The sequence below is a fragment of the Elaeis guineensis genome, chromosome 6 (assembly GCF_000442705.2).
Source record: "Elaeis guineensis isolate ETL-2024a chromosome 6, EG11, whole genome shotgun sequence".
Taxonomy (NCBI): domain Eukaryota; kingdom Viridiplantae; phylum Streptophyta; class Magnoliopsida; order Arecales; family Arecaceae; genus Elaeis; species Elaeis guineensis.
The window spans coordinates 25,336,148-25,351,339 of NC_025998.2; the positions used below are offsets into that span (position 1 = coordinate 25,336,148).

General features: G+C 33.6%; 1 protein-coding gene across 1 annotated transcript; it reads right to left on the reverse strand.

Moving 5' to 3' along the window:
- Positions 1-9,809: 9,809 nt before the first annotated feature.
- LOC140858765 (uncharacterized) lies at positions 9,810-10,877 on the reverse strand. The gene is made up of 2 exons (XM_073260061.1): positions 10,752-10,877; positions 9,810-10,583 (listed from the first exon to the last, which is right to left on the reverse strand). The coding sequence occupies exons 1-2, from the start codon at positions 10,875-10,877 to the stop codon at positions 9,810-9,812; spliced, it is 900 nt and encodes a 299-aa protein (XP_073116162.1).
- Positions 10,878-15,192: the final 4,315 nt, after the last annotated feature.

Below are 15,192 nucleotides of genomic sequence, written 5' to 3' on the forward strand. Positions count from 1 at the left end.
TATCTATCGTTTGGATTTTACATTCAGTGATAGTGATCACATGGTCTGCAAGCTGCAAAGGTCTATATATGGACTCAAACAAGCATCTCAGAGTTGGAACATTTACTTTAATGATGTGATCAAAATATTTGATTTTATAAAAAATGAGAGAAACTATGTGTATATAAATAGATCAATAGGAGTGCTGTCATATTCTTCATATTGTATGTGATAACATCCTACTGATTGGGAATGATATTTTCATACTCACATCGATCAAAGTATGATTGTCAAAAAAAATTCACCATGAAAGATTTAGGAGAAGCTTCCTACATTCTTGGTATAAAGATCTATAGAGATAAATCTAAGAAAATGATAGAACTCTCACAGCGAATGTGCATAGAGGAGGTGCTGAAGAGGTTCAGCATAAAAAACTCCAAGAGGGCTCTCTTGTCCCTTAGACATGGATTCATCTCTCCAAGAAGATGTACCCTAATACACCTGAAGAGATCCAGTGCATGAGCAAGATCCCTTATGCTTCGATAATAGGAAGTCTCATGTATGTCATGTTGTATACATGACTTGATATAGCCCTTGTCGTGAGTGTCACGAGCAGATATCAGATGAATCCAGATGAAAAATACTGGATTACTGTGAAGAACATCTTTAAGTACTTGAGAAGGACTAAGGATTTGTTCTTGATCTTTGATGAAGGATCAGAGTTAAAAGTGGAGGAATACATCGATTCAGACTTTATGACTGATGTTGATGATAGAAAGTCTACATCAGGATATATTTTCTTGTATAATGGTGGTGTGGTTAGTTGAAAGAGTTTCAAGCGGTCGATCATTACAGATTCGACCATGAAAGTCGAGTACATCACCACCTCTAAAGCTGATAAGGAAGCCTTTTGGTTCAAAATATTTCTTGCGGAGCTGGATGTGATGCCATCAAATGTCATTACATTGTACTGCGATAACAATGGTACCATTGCCCTTGTTAAGGAGCTCAGATCTCACCAGCAGTCCAAGCATATAGAGCGACGGTTCTACATCATACGAAAATACCTCAAGAAGAAGTTCGTCGAGATGCAGAGAGTTGACTCTGTGCAAAATATGGCAGACCTACTGACCAAGCCTCTCAACCAGCAGAAGATCGAAGCTTACCTTGAGAAGATGGGCTTTAGGTATATGGCCAATTGGCTTTAGGTCAAATAGGAGTTTGTTAGATGAGTGCCCTAGAAATCAATTATTGGCTGACACATTTTATAATTCCAAAATTTAATTTTATACTTATAATATTTTTTATATTAATATTTTTTTTTTTCAATCATGTTTATGTGTCCATGATTTATCTTAAAATTAACAAAGATAATTTTTGTATATTCTCAAGGTGTTGAGAATTTGAGACATACATTAATTAGTGGTTAGTTTCTAAATACTCTCAATCAAAGGATCATCATGGAGGACAGTGATCAATCCATTTAATATTGATGCATTGTTCACCTCTCTTATGGGCAGATGAGTCTTGGATCTGTAGTGTAGGAATACTGGGATGAGAATATGGGTGGTTGTTAGAGAACAACTTATGCTGAGTGTGACCAACACGAGAAACCACTTAGATATCTATTCACTCGTCAGTGATTATCTCGATGCTGCAGTGATGTGAGTGATCCTCTGACCTGCGATGTCATTGGCTATTCGCAGCGAGACTACTGAGTTTGACTATATGTCTCCTTGATCCCTAGCCATTCAGATCCTTACTGTGTATGTCAGCTACAGTAAGTTTAGGTTCACTGTTAGAAGTAGGATGCATCTAGAAAGAATCTATCGACCTTAACAGAAAAGGAGAAGTCCTATAAGATTTGTGAGACTGAGTTCAAAAAATTTTTGGCTAAAGTGTGAATACTGAAAAAAATTTTTACAAAATTCACAAGTGAACCGAGTCGAGTCAATCTAGCTTATGATTGACGATGGGATCTGACGAGTTCTTCATAATCTCCATCAAGTCGGGACTCACGATAGAAGGATTGAATCATACGATAACTGCACCTAGGAATTTATACTTTCATTTTATTAGGTTGCCACTACATACTACTAGGTATCACTAGTGGATTGTGGGATTCATCGGATGTCAACTTGATGATCGATGATCCTCGAAGGGCAGAGTTAAAATTATTTCAATGCATCAAAAGGAGTTTCGATGATATTATGATAGAGATCATAATATATCTCACTACCAGATAGAATGAAATCTATGGAGTCACACATTAAGGGATTTAATCTTGAATTAACTAATTGGATTTATGAAGTTCTAATTGAATAAAGATTTAGTAAAATCCTATTAGACTTATGAGAACCATGCTAGCACATAGTTAAATCTAATTCTTCTCTGAACTTCGATTCCTTATTAGATAAGGATTGGATCAAGTCCATAGCCTTGAACCTAATCTAAATCTATTTTGATTTGAATTTAGTGGAGTACCTATTTAAGGGCCTAAAAGGATTGGATTAAGTCAATAAATTGGTAAACTAATCTCTTTTTTTTTTTCTTGTTATTTTCTAATGTGATGAGGATTAATTGGAAAGAAGAGATGGCGCATGCTCCTTTTTAGAAACTCCAAGGGGTGCCATCCCTTGCAGAGGGCGTGAGATGGAGAGAGGGGCCCGCTCCCTCTTTTACTTAGGCATGAAAGAGGAGAGAGAGAGAGGGGCCACGCCTCCTCTCTTGTGCATAAAACCCTAAGGGGGCGCTAAGAGTTGGTGCCCTAACTACCTGCCTAATAAATTAAGTGGCACCACTTATCTTACCTTATAAGATGAAGGCGCCACATCTACTTAACTTTTAAGGCAAGGATCTTTCCAATTAGGTCTAAGTTTCTAAGAAAGAATATCAGATTAAAAAGTAAGAGACCTTATGAAATAAAATCTAACCTTTTTAGTCTAATTGGATAATGATTTGGAATCAAGAAAAGCTTATTTAAGGAGATGGTCTCCTAGGATTTAACAAGAATTGAATTTTGAGATTCAAAACCTCCTCCTCTCCTTCTCCATGCCACCCCTTCTTCCTCTCTTTCCAACATCCAACTGTTGGGCATCCCATCCTCCCACATGCCCAAGGTGAAGGGTGTTTTCTTCTACATCAAGCAAAAGGGAGAAAAGCTGCAGTTCAAGTGTTAACACCGCAATCAGAGATCAACATATGATCAAAGGTTCAAAAGACTGAGATTTTAATTGAAAAAGAAAGATCTATAATGAGAAGAAAGGTTCAAGGTTGATTCTGATAGGTATTTGTAGAGGTCGAACATGTGTGCAGCTCAGAAAGCCTCAAATCTAAAATCATCGGTTGTGGTGTATTTCAATCCATGCAAGGTATTGAGATTCGATCTTAATTTTATTTTAATTTTTAGATTATATGCATATCTTAGATCCAGGGCTTGTGTAGATATAGATTAGATCTATTGTATGTGGGATTAAAAGATTTAATCTAGATCATTTTCTGCTGCTACTTCGAAAGGGTTTTGAAATCTATGCATGCAAATCTACCCGATTTCTAACATGAGATTTGTATGAAATTATTTATTTTCGGTATTAGGATTCTACTCCACTAAAGTAGAGAAGCCTTTTTTGAGGCCACTGTCCAAATGCATTGGAAGGCATTTGCTGTCTTAGTGTAAGGGTATGGCAGACCTAAAGCACTTGGAAGGGGTGAAGGATGGGGACCACTACACTACCCCAAATCCTAAAGCCGTTGCACCGCAAGAAGGCAACAACCTATATCCATATGGACTGTTAGAGCAGTTAAACTATAGTGATCCACTATGGAATGTTAATTTTTAATTTTTATATTAATCATATTATTTGAGACAATAGTTAATGAAAGAATGTAGCAATATTATATAAGTTAAAGAATAGAACTCCCATCATTAGGGAGCTAACTCCAAATAATTGAACCCTTATCCTTACTATAATGTTGTATTCTAATGGTGTTCTATTTTGAGACAATTTAAGCAACAATTTTGCATGTTAACTAAGTTAGCTAACACCTTTGTGATGTAACAACATTGTATTAATATTGTTTTATGTATATATACAGAATGGATGATCCATTTACACTAAAGATCCACCATGGAGGATATATCTTCATTTCTCCCCCAGCATGCAGTACATTGATAGCTCTATAAACTATTTTAATAATTGTGACCCTGACTTAATGAGTTATATAACGTTGAAAAATATGATGAAGGAGCTTGGCTACCAGAAGATAGAATAACTGTAATATGTAGTCCCCTAATAGCCGTTGGAAGATGGACTAAAGCCTCTATATACTAACCAGGATGTGCTACAAATGCTAGCTATTTGTAAGGAGGAGAGGAATATAGTAGTTTATATAGAATATATAATCAACGAGATTGATCTAGATACAGCTGAGCTATCTTCTACACTTCCACCCACCCAAGACATTGATGAGGCAGCTAGAAAGCAACAAGAGGAGGGATAGGGTTAGCAGCAGGGGCAGGATCAAGAGCAAGGTCAACAGTGGGGGTAGCAATAAGGGCATGACCAGGAGCAGGAGTAGGGGCATCTGCAGGAATAGGGTGGAAGGCCTATGGATGAAGAAAGATATGACATAATCAGTTCTAACAGTGATCGTAGTCAATCCTTGAATAATTTTTTAGTTTTTTATGAGGATGATGATGAGTTATTTGAAGAGTATGTTGATGATTCAGTTGCTGATACATATATTGAAAGGCAAGAGGAAGGAATTATGGAAGAAGAGAAGATAGTTGAGAAAGAGCCTGAGCTTGCTGATAATAATGACCTCAAAAGCATTGGTAGCTCATCAGATGGTGAAAGGGACAGGTCTAGCTTCCCAGAGTTTAATGAGGTTACAGATTTTTCAAAGCCTATGGATCTAAAGTTGGGAATGCTTTTTTCTTCGGTTAAAGTGTTTAGAAAGGTTTTGAGGCAATATGTTATAGAATAAAGATTTGACTTTGAGTACAAGCACAATGAAAAAGCTTGAGTAATTGCAGTGTGCAAGAAAACTTATGGTTGGAGGACACATGTCTCCTCTTATACAGGGTATCCACTTATCAAATTAAAAAATTTCAACCCATATATAAATATGAAAGATATTTTGATGATCATCTTATGAACTCCAGATGGTTATCTGAAGCCTACATAGAAGATATTAAAGATGATACCAAATAGAGTGTTAAAGGATTTGTTTCAAAAGTGAAGAGAGATATCATGGTACAGATCTCCATGGCTCAAGCCTATGGGACCAAGAAGAAGGTACTACTAGCCATTCACGGATCGCATAGAGAGCAATATGAAAAACTATAGGAGTATTGTGATGTCATTAAGAGGACTAACCTCGGTAGTATCATGCTCATCAGTTCATTGCCTAGGGAAGGGCAGCAGTCCATGCTCCAAAGGTTATATGTTTGCTTTTATGCTTGCAAGAGGGGCCTTCTTGATGGATGCAGACTCATTATTAACTTGGATGGGTGCCACTTGAAAGGAGATATAGGAGGATAACTTTTGTCAGCTATTGGGAGAGATGGAAATCATGATATTTTTTTTATTGCATGAGCTGTTGTTGAGGTCAAAAACAAAGAGAGTTAGATGTGGTTTTTGACCAACATCTTAGTAGACATAAGAATAGATGAAGAAAGAGGTTGGACATTCATTTCGATTAGGTAGAAGGTACTGACACTTGTCTATTCTTATTAGGCTTTCTAATGTTTCATACAAAGTAGACATTCAATGTTTGTATTTTCAGGTAGCAATAATAGCAACAGCATCAACATCCATAGCAGCAGCCCCAGCAACATTCACAGCAGCCCCAGCAACAGTCACAGTAGCAGCAGCAGCTTCTTCAACAGCACCAGTAGCAGCCCCAGTCCAACAACCCCCTTGGAGATCTTGACATCAATTTTTTTTCTTATTTTTTTAATTGTACAATATTTTTTTTTATTCTGGAGTTGTTTATGTGCTAATACATATATACATTCATTGTATGGGGGAATACATGACCCATACATAGCTTTTTGTTGTTTATTTGTCGATACATGTATGAGCTTTTGATGTTGCTCTGAGCATGTGGAATGATACATGCTTTCTTTTATGTTGTTGTGAACATCCTAATTGATATATTATTTTTACCTATTTGTTAATTAAAAATATATTTGAAATGTAATTGATACATTTATGCAGCTAGCTATATATTGTGCATGGTGGAAATGATAATCATTTGGATTGTATAGATGATCAGGTCTTATATGTATGGATATGTCCAGGTGATTGTATGGATTGTTGGCAGTTGTTGTTCAGTGCCTTAATGTGTATGGTTGTATGAATATTTGTATGTATAGGTGATTATATAGATTATTGATAATTTTTGTTCAATGGCTTAATATGTATATGATTATGTCTGGATGTTTGTATATACAGGTAATTGTATAGATTATTGAAAATTTTTATTCAGTACCTTAATTTGTATGGTTGTGTGTGGCTGTTTATATGTACAGGTGATTGTATTGTTGGAATAAATCGACAAAAAATAGATCCAAAAGAAAAATAATAAAAAGAAAAAAAGAAAGGAAAGAGCACACTAGGATTTAACATGATTCGGCAATGTGCCTACATCCACGGACGAAGATGAGCAATTTTACTATCAAGATTACAATGGAAAAGAAGCACTCACAGAATTTTTAAAGACCCCATACACCCAAAAATTTCTCTCTCTCTCAATATATATTTCTTCAAAATGGAGAAAAAAAATAATAAAAGGGGTGCCGTGTCGTGAGGACGTGAATCACTGAGGAGGTGCCATGCGGTCATGAACCACTGAGGAGTGCTGTGCCGCGAGGTCTATGCCGCTTAGGAGAAAAAATCTGTGAACCCTTCGATGGGTATTTAAAATCCTATATGATGTGATAGCTGGAAGGGAAAAGGAGTCCTTTTAGGACTCGTTTTGGTGTTGATCGAGTCAAATCACTAATAAGTCTCCATCTTTTGACTTGGACAGCACAAATGCACTCCCCAAAATAAAATACTCACAAATATAAAATAGTAGAAAATACTCAACTCTACTAAAATACCCCAAAGGGTATCCTCAAGTGCTGTAGACACCTACTAAGTCTAAGCAATCCTTGAACTTAGCAACTGAAAAAGGCTTCATCATCATGTCAGCTAGATTATCGATAGTACCAATTTTCTTAATAGTTACTATGCATTTTCCAATCACATCCCAAATAAAGTGAAACTTCACATTGATGTGCTTTGTCTTTTCATAAAATATCTGATCTTTAGACAAATGAATAACATTTTGACTGTCTGAATATACAACTATCGACTCCTGACTAGAAGTAAGCTCTTCAAATAAGCCTTGTAGCCACATAGCTTCCTTCACACCTTCTGTCATAGCGACATACTCCACCTCGGTCGTAGATAAGGCCACAATGGGTTGCAATGAAGCTTTCTAACTAACTGCATATCCACCAATAAAGAAAACATAACCTAAAAGTGATCTCCTCCTATCCAAATCACCTACAAAATTCAAATCAACGTATCCAACCACACCATCCTTTCGCCTTCCAAACTACAAACAAGTGCTAGTTGTACCATGTAGGTATCTCAGAATCCACTTAACAGCCTGCCAATGAATCTTACCAAGATTGGTTATATATCTGCTAACCATACTCACTGCATAGGAGATGTTTGGCCATGTACAAACCATGGCATACATAATGCTCACAATAGCATTGGAATAAGAAACATGTGACATATATTCTAGTTCATCATCAGACTGTGGTGACAATGCGGCTAAAAGTCTGAAGTGCACCACAAGAGGAGTGCTCACCGGCTTTGCATCTGTCATCCCACAACGTCAAAGAATCATTTCTATGTATTTCTCCTATGTCAAATGCAATAGTCCTGATTTCCTATCCCTCTTAATTTTCGTTCCAAGAATCTTCTTAGCAGTACTTAGATCTTTCATCTCAAACTCACCTTTAAGTCATGTCTTCAACTTATTTATCTCAACTATATCATGGAAAGCAATTAACATATCATCGACATAGAGCAACAAATATATGAAAGATCTATTAGCAAGATTTCTAAAGTACATACAACTATCATACTTGCTTCTGAATATCCATGATCTGTCGTGAAAGAGTCAAACCGCTTGTACCATTACTGAAGAGACTGCTTCAAGCCATAAAGTAATTTCTTTAATAAACAAACATGGTCCTCCTTTCCTTCAACAATGAATCCCTCCAGCTGTTTCATATAAATTTTCTCCTCAAATTCTCCATGTAGAAAGGCTATCTTAACATCGAGCTACTCAAGATACAGACCATGCATAGCTACCAATGATAAAAGAATATGAATAGAAGTATGCTTAACGACGAGTGAAAAAATATCATTAAAGTCAATCCCTTCTACCTGACTGTAGCCTTTAGCAACTAAACGAGCTTTGTACCTTGTATCTTCCACATTGGGGATTCAATCTTTTTTCTTGAAGACCCACTTACAGCCAACAATTCTCTTGCTTATAAGTAGTTTTATCAACTTCCATGTGTAATTCTTATGAAGAGACTCCATCTCCTCATTCATCGCTACTAACCACTCTACAGAACTGGCACTAGAAATAGCTTGATTGTATGTAGAAGGCTCGCCATCTTCTTCTGTATCATGTGCCATTGAAAGAGTACAAGCAACCAAATTCTCATAGCCATATCTCTACGGTGGTTTGATCTGTCTCCTCATTCTACTTATAGTAATACTCTGCCTCTCATAGCCATATCTATAAGCTTTGCTATGCAATGCATAACCCAAGAAAATAGATCTAGTAGTTTTACTACCAAGTTTTAATCTCTTTTATGTAGAATCTAAGACATATGCAATGCAGTCCCAAACTTTGAAATAGTCAATTTTGGGTTTTTTATTATTAAGAAATTCATAAGGAGTCTTATCTTTATTTTTATGCAAAATTCTATTTGAAATATGACATGCTGTATATAAAGCCTCACCCCAAAAACTCAAAGGCAGATTAGAATGAATAAGCATGGCACTTACCATCTCTAATAAGGATCTATTTTTTCCTTCAGCGACACCATTTTTTTGTGGAGAATTAGGTGCAGATGCTTCTTTAATAATGCATATTGTTCACAATAAGATATAAATTCTGAAGAATGAAATTCTCCACCTCTATCAGATCTTAGTCTCTTAATCTTTTTATTGATCATATTTTTAATCTCTTCTTTAAAAACTTTAAATTTTTCAAAAGTCTCATCTTTAGTTTTTAACAAATATATTTGTATATTTTGAAAAGTTATCGATAAATGTAATAAAATAGCATTTACCACCTCTAGTCAAATGCTCTTTATTATCACATAAATCTGTATGAATAAGTTCTAAAAGTGAAGAAGATCCTGTGATAGGTTTGAAAGGTCCTTTTGCTATTTTTGCTTGTGCACAACATTCACATGAATTTGTAGTTAAAACAAAACTTTGTTTGGGAACATAATCATGTGATATCATATGATGCATAGTATCACTACCAATATGTCTTAATCAATAATGCCAAATGTGTTTTAAATCATAGATAATATAAGTAGAAATAGAAGTCTCTTTATTAACACTAAGCAAGTACATATCATTTTTGGCATAGCCTTTCCCAACAAAGGATCCTTTTTTAGAGATAATCACTTTTTGGGAATCAAATACAACTTTAAACCCATGATCTAATGTTTTTTGATAGAAATAAGACTCTTCCTAAGTCCAGAAATATGATAAACATCATTGAGAGTAAGAACTTTTTCAGAAGTAAGAGAAACTTATAGTCCCTTTTCCTGTGATAGCGCATGAGGAAGAATTGCCTATGAATACTGATTTTTCACCACTAAAAGCTTCATAGCTCTTAAAGAGATTTCTGTATGGAGTTGCATGGCAGGTTGCTCCAAAATCACTCCAGCCTTCTTCTATGTTGACCATGAGAATGTAAGTAATCATGGCAACCATCTCACTGTCCTCTATCACATTGGCGTCATTCTTGTTTTGTCCTTTGCAATAATGGCAAACTCTAGCCAAATGACCGAATTTGCCGCAAACAAAGCAAGGACCTTTTCTTTTTTTATTGCCATTTTCCTCGGACTTCCCTCTCTTTCTATTGTTGGAAGAACCTTTCTTTCTACTTGGAAACTTGTTCATAAATTTAAAATTGCTATAGACCAATCCTTCAACATTACGAATCATTCTATCTCTATTCTGATTATCAACTTCATCTCTAATTCTAGCCTCATTTTCAAGTTGAATGTGCTGCAATAGTTGATTCAAACTTAGAGACTTATTTTTATGTTTCAAAATCTTTTGATAATCCCTCCATGAAGGAGGAAGTTTACCAATGATGGTAGAAACTTGAAATATCTCCAGAATCATTTCACCCGCATCAGTACAATAAGAAGCAATCTCATTGAGTTCATTGACTTGAACAATGATAGGCTTAGAATCATCCATTTTAAAATTGATATTCTTATTAACAAGAAAAGATTTATTCCCAGCATCTTCATTGACATACCTCTTTTGGAGAGCATTCTATAGATCCAAAGCCATTGCGTGAATATGCAATACATTGAATAGAGAGTTGGTCATTGCAATAAGAATAATGAAATGACATAGGCAATCATCCTCCATCCATTTGTTTTGACATTTTGTGAGCCCTCCATCAGCTGCTTGCTCTTGTGGATATGGTGAGTTTAGTACATAGGCAACTTTTGCAGTTGTAAGTTGATAAAGAACCTTGATGCTCCAACATTTGTAATTGAGACCGTTAAATGTCTCAAGCTTCTCCACATTCTGAATTTGAGCCTTGAGAATTGTAGATTCCATGATGAAGAGATAACTATCCTTAACTTATTGTGATAGAATAAAAAATTTGGAATGTGATCAAAGAAAAGTTAGGCAAGGTGTTTTTAGGAAACTATCTTAAGGATAGTTATTTCCCCACTATTGATGCAGATGGCAACTTGGAAATACTAATCCCAAGATGCAATGCCTAACCAAGAAAAATTCAGGCTGCACTCAAGAATTTTTTTCTCACAAGAACCGTACCCAAAGAAGAAAGAAAATATTGAAATAGTTAGAAGTAGAGACAGAGGCTCAAAAAAAAAATTCTGTGTTTCTGAGTTTTTCAAATTTTGATAGATTTATAAGAGTTTAAAAGCCATATAAGTTTCTTTTCAGAAATAGAATGTCACAATGTTATGGCGGAGTCCAAACGTTAGATTTTTTTTTTTGAGAAACAATGTAACTCTCTGCAACATAACATTGCAGAAGTTTCTAATGATCAGAAACTTCCCAAGAGATTTAAACTCTTCAAATTCAAATTATTAGGACTCCTTATCAAATATATCTTATTAAAGAGTTTTAATGGTTTAAAACTATTAACATTATCTATTATTGTTTTAGAAAATATTTATACAATAAGCTAGAGTATATAAACAATTATTTCAGATACCTAATACTTATAGAATAAATTCACTACAAAAGAGGGATTAAATAAGGCTATCCTCTCTTGCGTTATCTCTTCATATTGGCAATGGATGTTCTCCAAAAATTATTAAATAGAGCTACCCAATTTAAGCTTTTTGATGGGCTTGGCAATCCTCATATCAAGGTGCATATTAGAATCTTGCAATTTGTAGATGATGCTCTTATCTTCATAAAAGTAAAAAAAGATTATATTTTTACTTTATGCCTTGGTTAGGAGAGAAGAGAAAAGAATAGTAGAGAAAGCTAATACTTTCTCTTGGTTAGAAAGTTTTTTCACAAAAGAAAATGAGACAATAAAAGGAATACAAATCCCCTCAAATCTATAATTTTTTCTCCTCCAAATCGAGTGAATTTAGAGAAAAAAGAAATTAGAAGTTTAATGAATTTTTTATAATTTTTATCTTATCTCTCAAATAATAAAGAATAAAATTAATATTATATTTCAATTCTAGGGCTTATTTCAAGCCTCCCACTTGATTAAGTCTCCTGTGGATGGAAAAAAAAAAAAGCTGCTTGAAGCCTCCCACCTGATTGAGACTCCTATGGATGGGAAAAATGGTGGAAGCATTTTTCATAGAAAAAATCAATTAAAACAAAAGGAAAGATGAAAAAATTAAAAGATAAGACCTTTTCCCACTTAGATTTTTTTTTATTTTTACTTCTCTTTTTTGGAGATCTATGGGGAAGGAGAGCACTTGAGGCAGATGGAGGGGTTTCTTAGTTCTAAAGGATGGAAAACAAAGGAAAATTGATGGAAAACATAGAAAAAAATCAAACAAAACAAAAGAGAGATAGAAAAAAAAATATCAACAGTACACCTTTTCCCACTTAGATTTTTTTTTTTTCTCTTTTTCACAGATCTATGGGAAAGGAGAGCACTTGAGGGAGATAGAGGGGTTTCTTGGGTTCCTTTCTTAGAATTTTTTTTTTTAAGATGTGGCTGTATAAGTTGTCCCTTGAGATTTTAAGAGCTTAATCTTGTTAGAAGCTCGATATTTTGTGAGTTTTGAAGATATGAATATGATACCAAATCTATGGCATGCTTGTTGTCGATCAATTTTTTTCTCTCTTCAATTTATTCTCATTTTAATAATTTATTATTATCTATTTATCATATAATATAAAATATTTATTTTATTTAAATTAAAATTAAAATATGTGATAGATGGAAAGATATGAAAATAAAGAAATAAATGAGTTTTTTCTCTAGGAGAGAAGTTGACAACTAGCTGCAGCTGAAGTTATTTATCGTATTGTAAATTTTATGGTGCGACATAGATTTTATCATCTTAGAAATTATACTGATCGATCTATTATCAATCTTCCATAGAAAGGCAACTAATATGAGATAAAATAATATAATATTTAAGTATAAATAAAAAAATATCATGATATTATTCGAATGAGATCATAAGCTTTTATAAATTTATATGAGATCTTACAAAAAGATGGTGGTCTTCAACCCACTCAATAAGCAATAGTTGAAGAGCAAGTTACTAAGTTTTTTCACATATTATCGCATAATATGAGAAATCTTATGATTTCATTCTTCTTTTGTACTCTAGTATGACCCTTAGTCATCATTTTTATAGAGTATTAAGAGAAATAATATCTTTAGAAGATTGATTTTTGGTTTAACCTATAGGAGAACAAGTTTCCTCAGAAATACTAAACAATAGTAGGTTTTATCCATATTTCAAGGTAAAACATATCCTATTTAATTTATTTCTAACTGTATAAACACATATTTAAATGAATATTTACATAATATTTATATATTAGGATTGTGTGGGAGCTATTGATGGAACACATGTTTATATAAAAGTGTCTCAATCTGATGTCACAGGTATCATGGTAGTAAGAATTATCCAACACAAAATGTATTGACTGCATGCTTATTCAGTTTAAAATTTATATATATCTTCTCTGGCTAGGAAGAGATGACATCTGACTCAAGGATAATTTAAAAATATACTTAGAAGAGAAGATAAGCTAGAGATTCCTAAAAGTAATCTTTAATAATTAATAAATTTTATATTCTTTTATAATACAATATAATTATGACTCATTTTTTTAATTTTTATTAAGTAAATATATTTTATTGATGCAGAATATATGCTAACAAGTAGACTTATCATATATTATAAAGAAGTGTGCTATCACTTGAAAGAATACTACACTCGAGTATCAAAAAATCCCCGAGAGTTATTTAACCTTCGACATGCATCATTATGTATATAATAGAAAAGCATTTGGTATATTAAAGAAATGATTTTCTATCATTGGAAACACATCAAAGCCCAATTATTTGATTGACACACAAATAGAGATTATTTTAATATGTTGCATCTTGCATAATTATTTAATGAAGATAGATCCTGATGAAAAATTTATTGATAAAGTAGATCATAAGATTTTAAATCAATTTTCACATCAAGAAGAGGTTCCTACTCCAATGGATGATGATGAAGATGCTATGCGAGGAGAATTTTTAAGAAATTATATAGTGCTTGACATGTGGAATGATTATGTAGTGAATGACATCCCATAGTAATTACTATATTATTTATTTATTTATTTCATTAATGTATTGGACTTATTGTAATTGATTGTACTTAAATTTTTTTTATAATATTTATGGTTAAAACTTTTATGCTAGTGTTTAATATGTATTTTACATATTTTTTATATATTTTTATGACATAGATATTATCAATGAATGACACAAAAAGATCAAGTGAAGAAAAAAGAATATTTCAAATGGACAGCTCATATGGATGACGTGTTCATTGAAGCAATAGTTTACCAACAACGAGCAGAAAGTAGGCTTAATGGAAGTTTCACATCTATCGCTTATCTTAAATGATTAAAGAAGTGAGCAAAAAACTAGGCATAGATTTGAACAAGGCTCATTTGAAGAACTGCATGAAGTCTCTTAATACAGATTTCAATGAGTGGTTTGAGTTGTTTAGAAATAGATTAAGTGATTTTACTTGGAGTCCAATTATAAAGCTGTGGATAGCAGAACCTGAGGTTTGGAAGGAACTAATAGAAGTACATTTTTGAATTTGATTATTTATCTTTTTTGATTCTTAATTTGATTATCGTTAATGCGATATTTACATACTTATATATATGTTTTGTATTTAGACATATTCTGATGTAGAAAAATAGATGACTAAATATGTTCATAACTATGAGAGTTTAATGAAACTATTTGCTAAAGGTAGGACAACATGTGAAGGTGCTAAACTATAAAAGAGAAATGGTGAAAATGGGCTAGCTCAATTGGGAGTTACATAAATACTATTCATGATATTGATCAACTGATACCTCAAAATGAAGTTCTATTGGAGGACTTTGATGATATGAATGATGGGATTGATATGTCATCCCCTGGACCACAAATTCAAGTTCAGATTCAAAGTGCAACGAGTTCAAAAGATAAAAAAAGAAAACCTTCAATTGATGTTGATCAAGAGATTAAAGTTTTAAAATCAGCAATTGACAATGTTGCTGATGTAATTAAAGAGAAACATTCTATTATCCAAAAAAATTAGCCACGTATCTATACAGAAGAAGAAATTTTTAATGAATTGGTGGCCATTAGAATGGAGTCCCACTTACTTGATGATTCCTATCTTTTTCTAAT

Coding starts and splice junctions, on each gene's coding strand:
- LOC140858765 (XM_073260061.1), bottom strand. CDS start 10,877: ATGGAATCTACAATTCTCAAGGCTCAAATTCAGAATGTGGAGAAGCTT. Junction 10,584..10,751: donor CAACTGCAAAAGTTGCCTAT/GTACTAAACTCA, acceptor TTGGATCTATAG/AATGCTCTCCAAAAGAGGTA.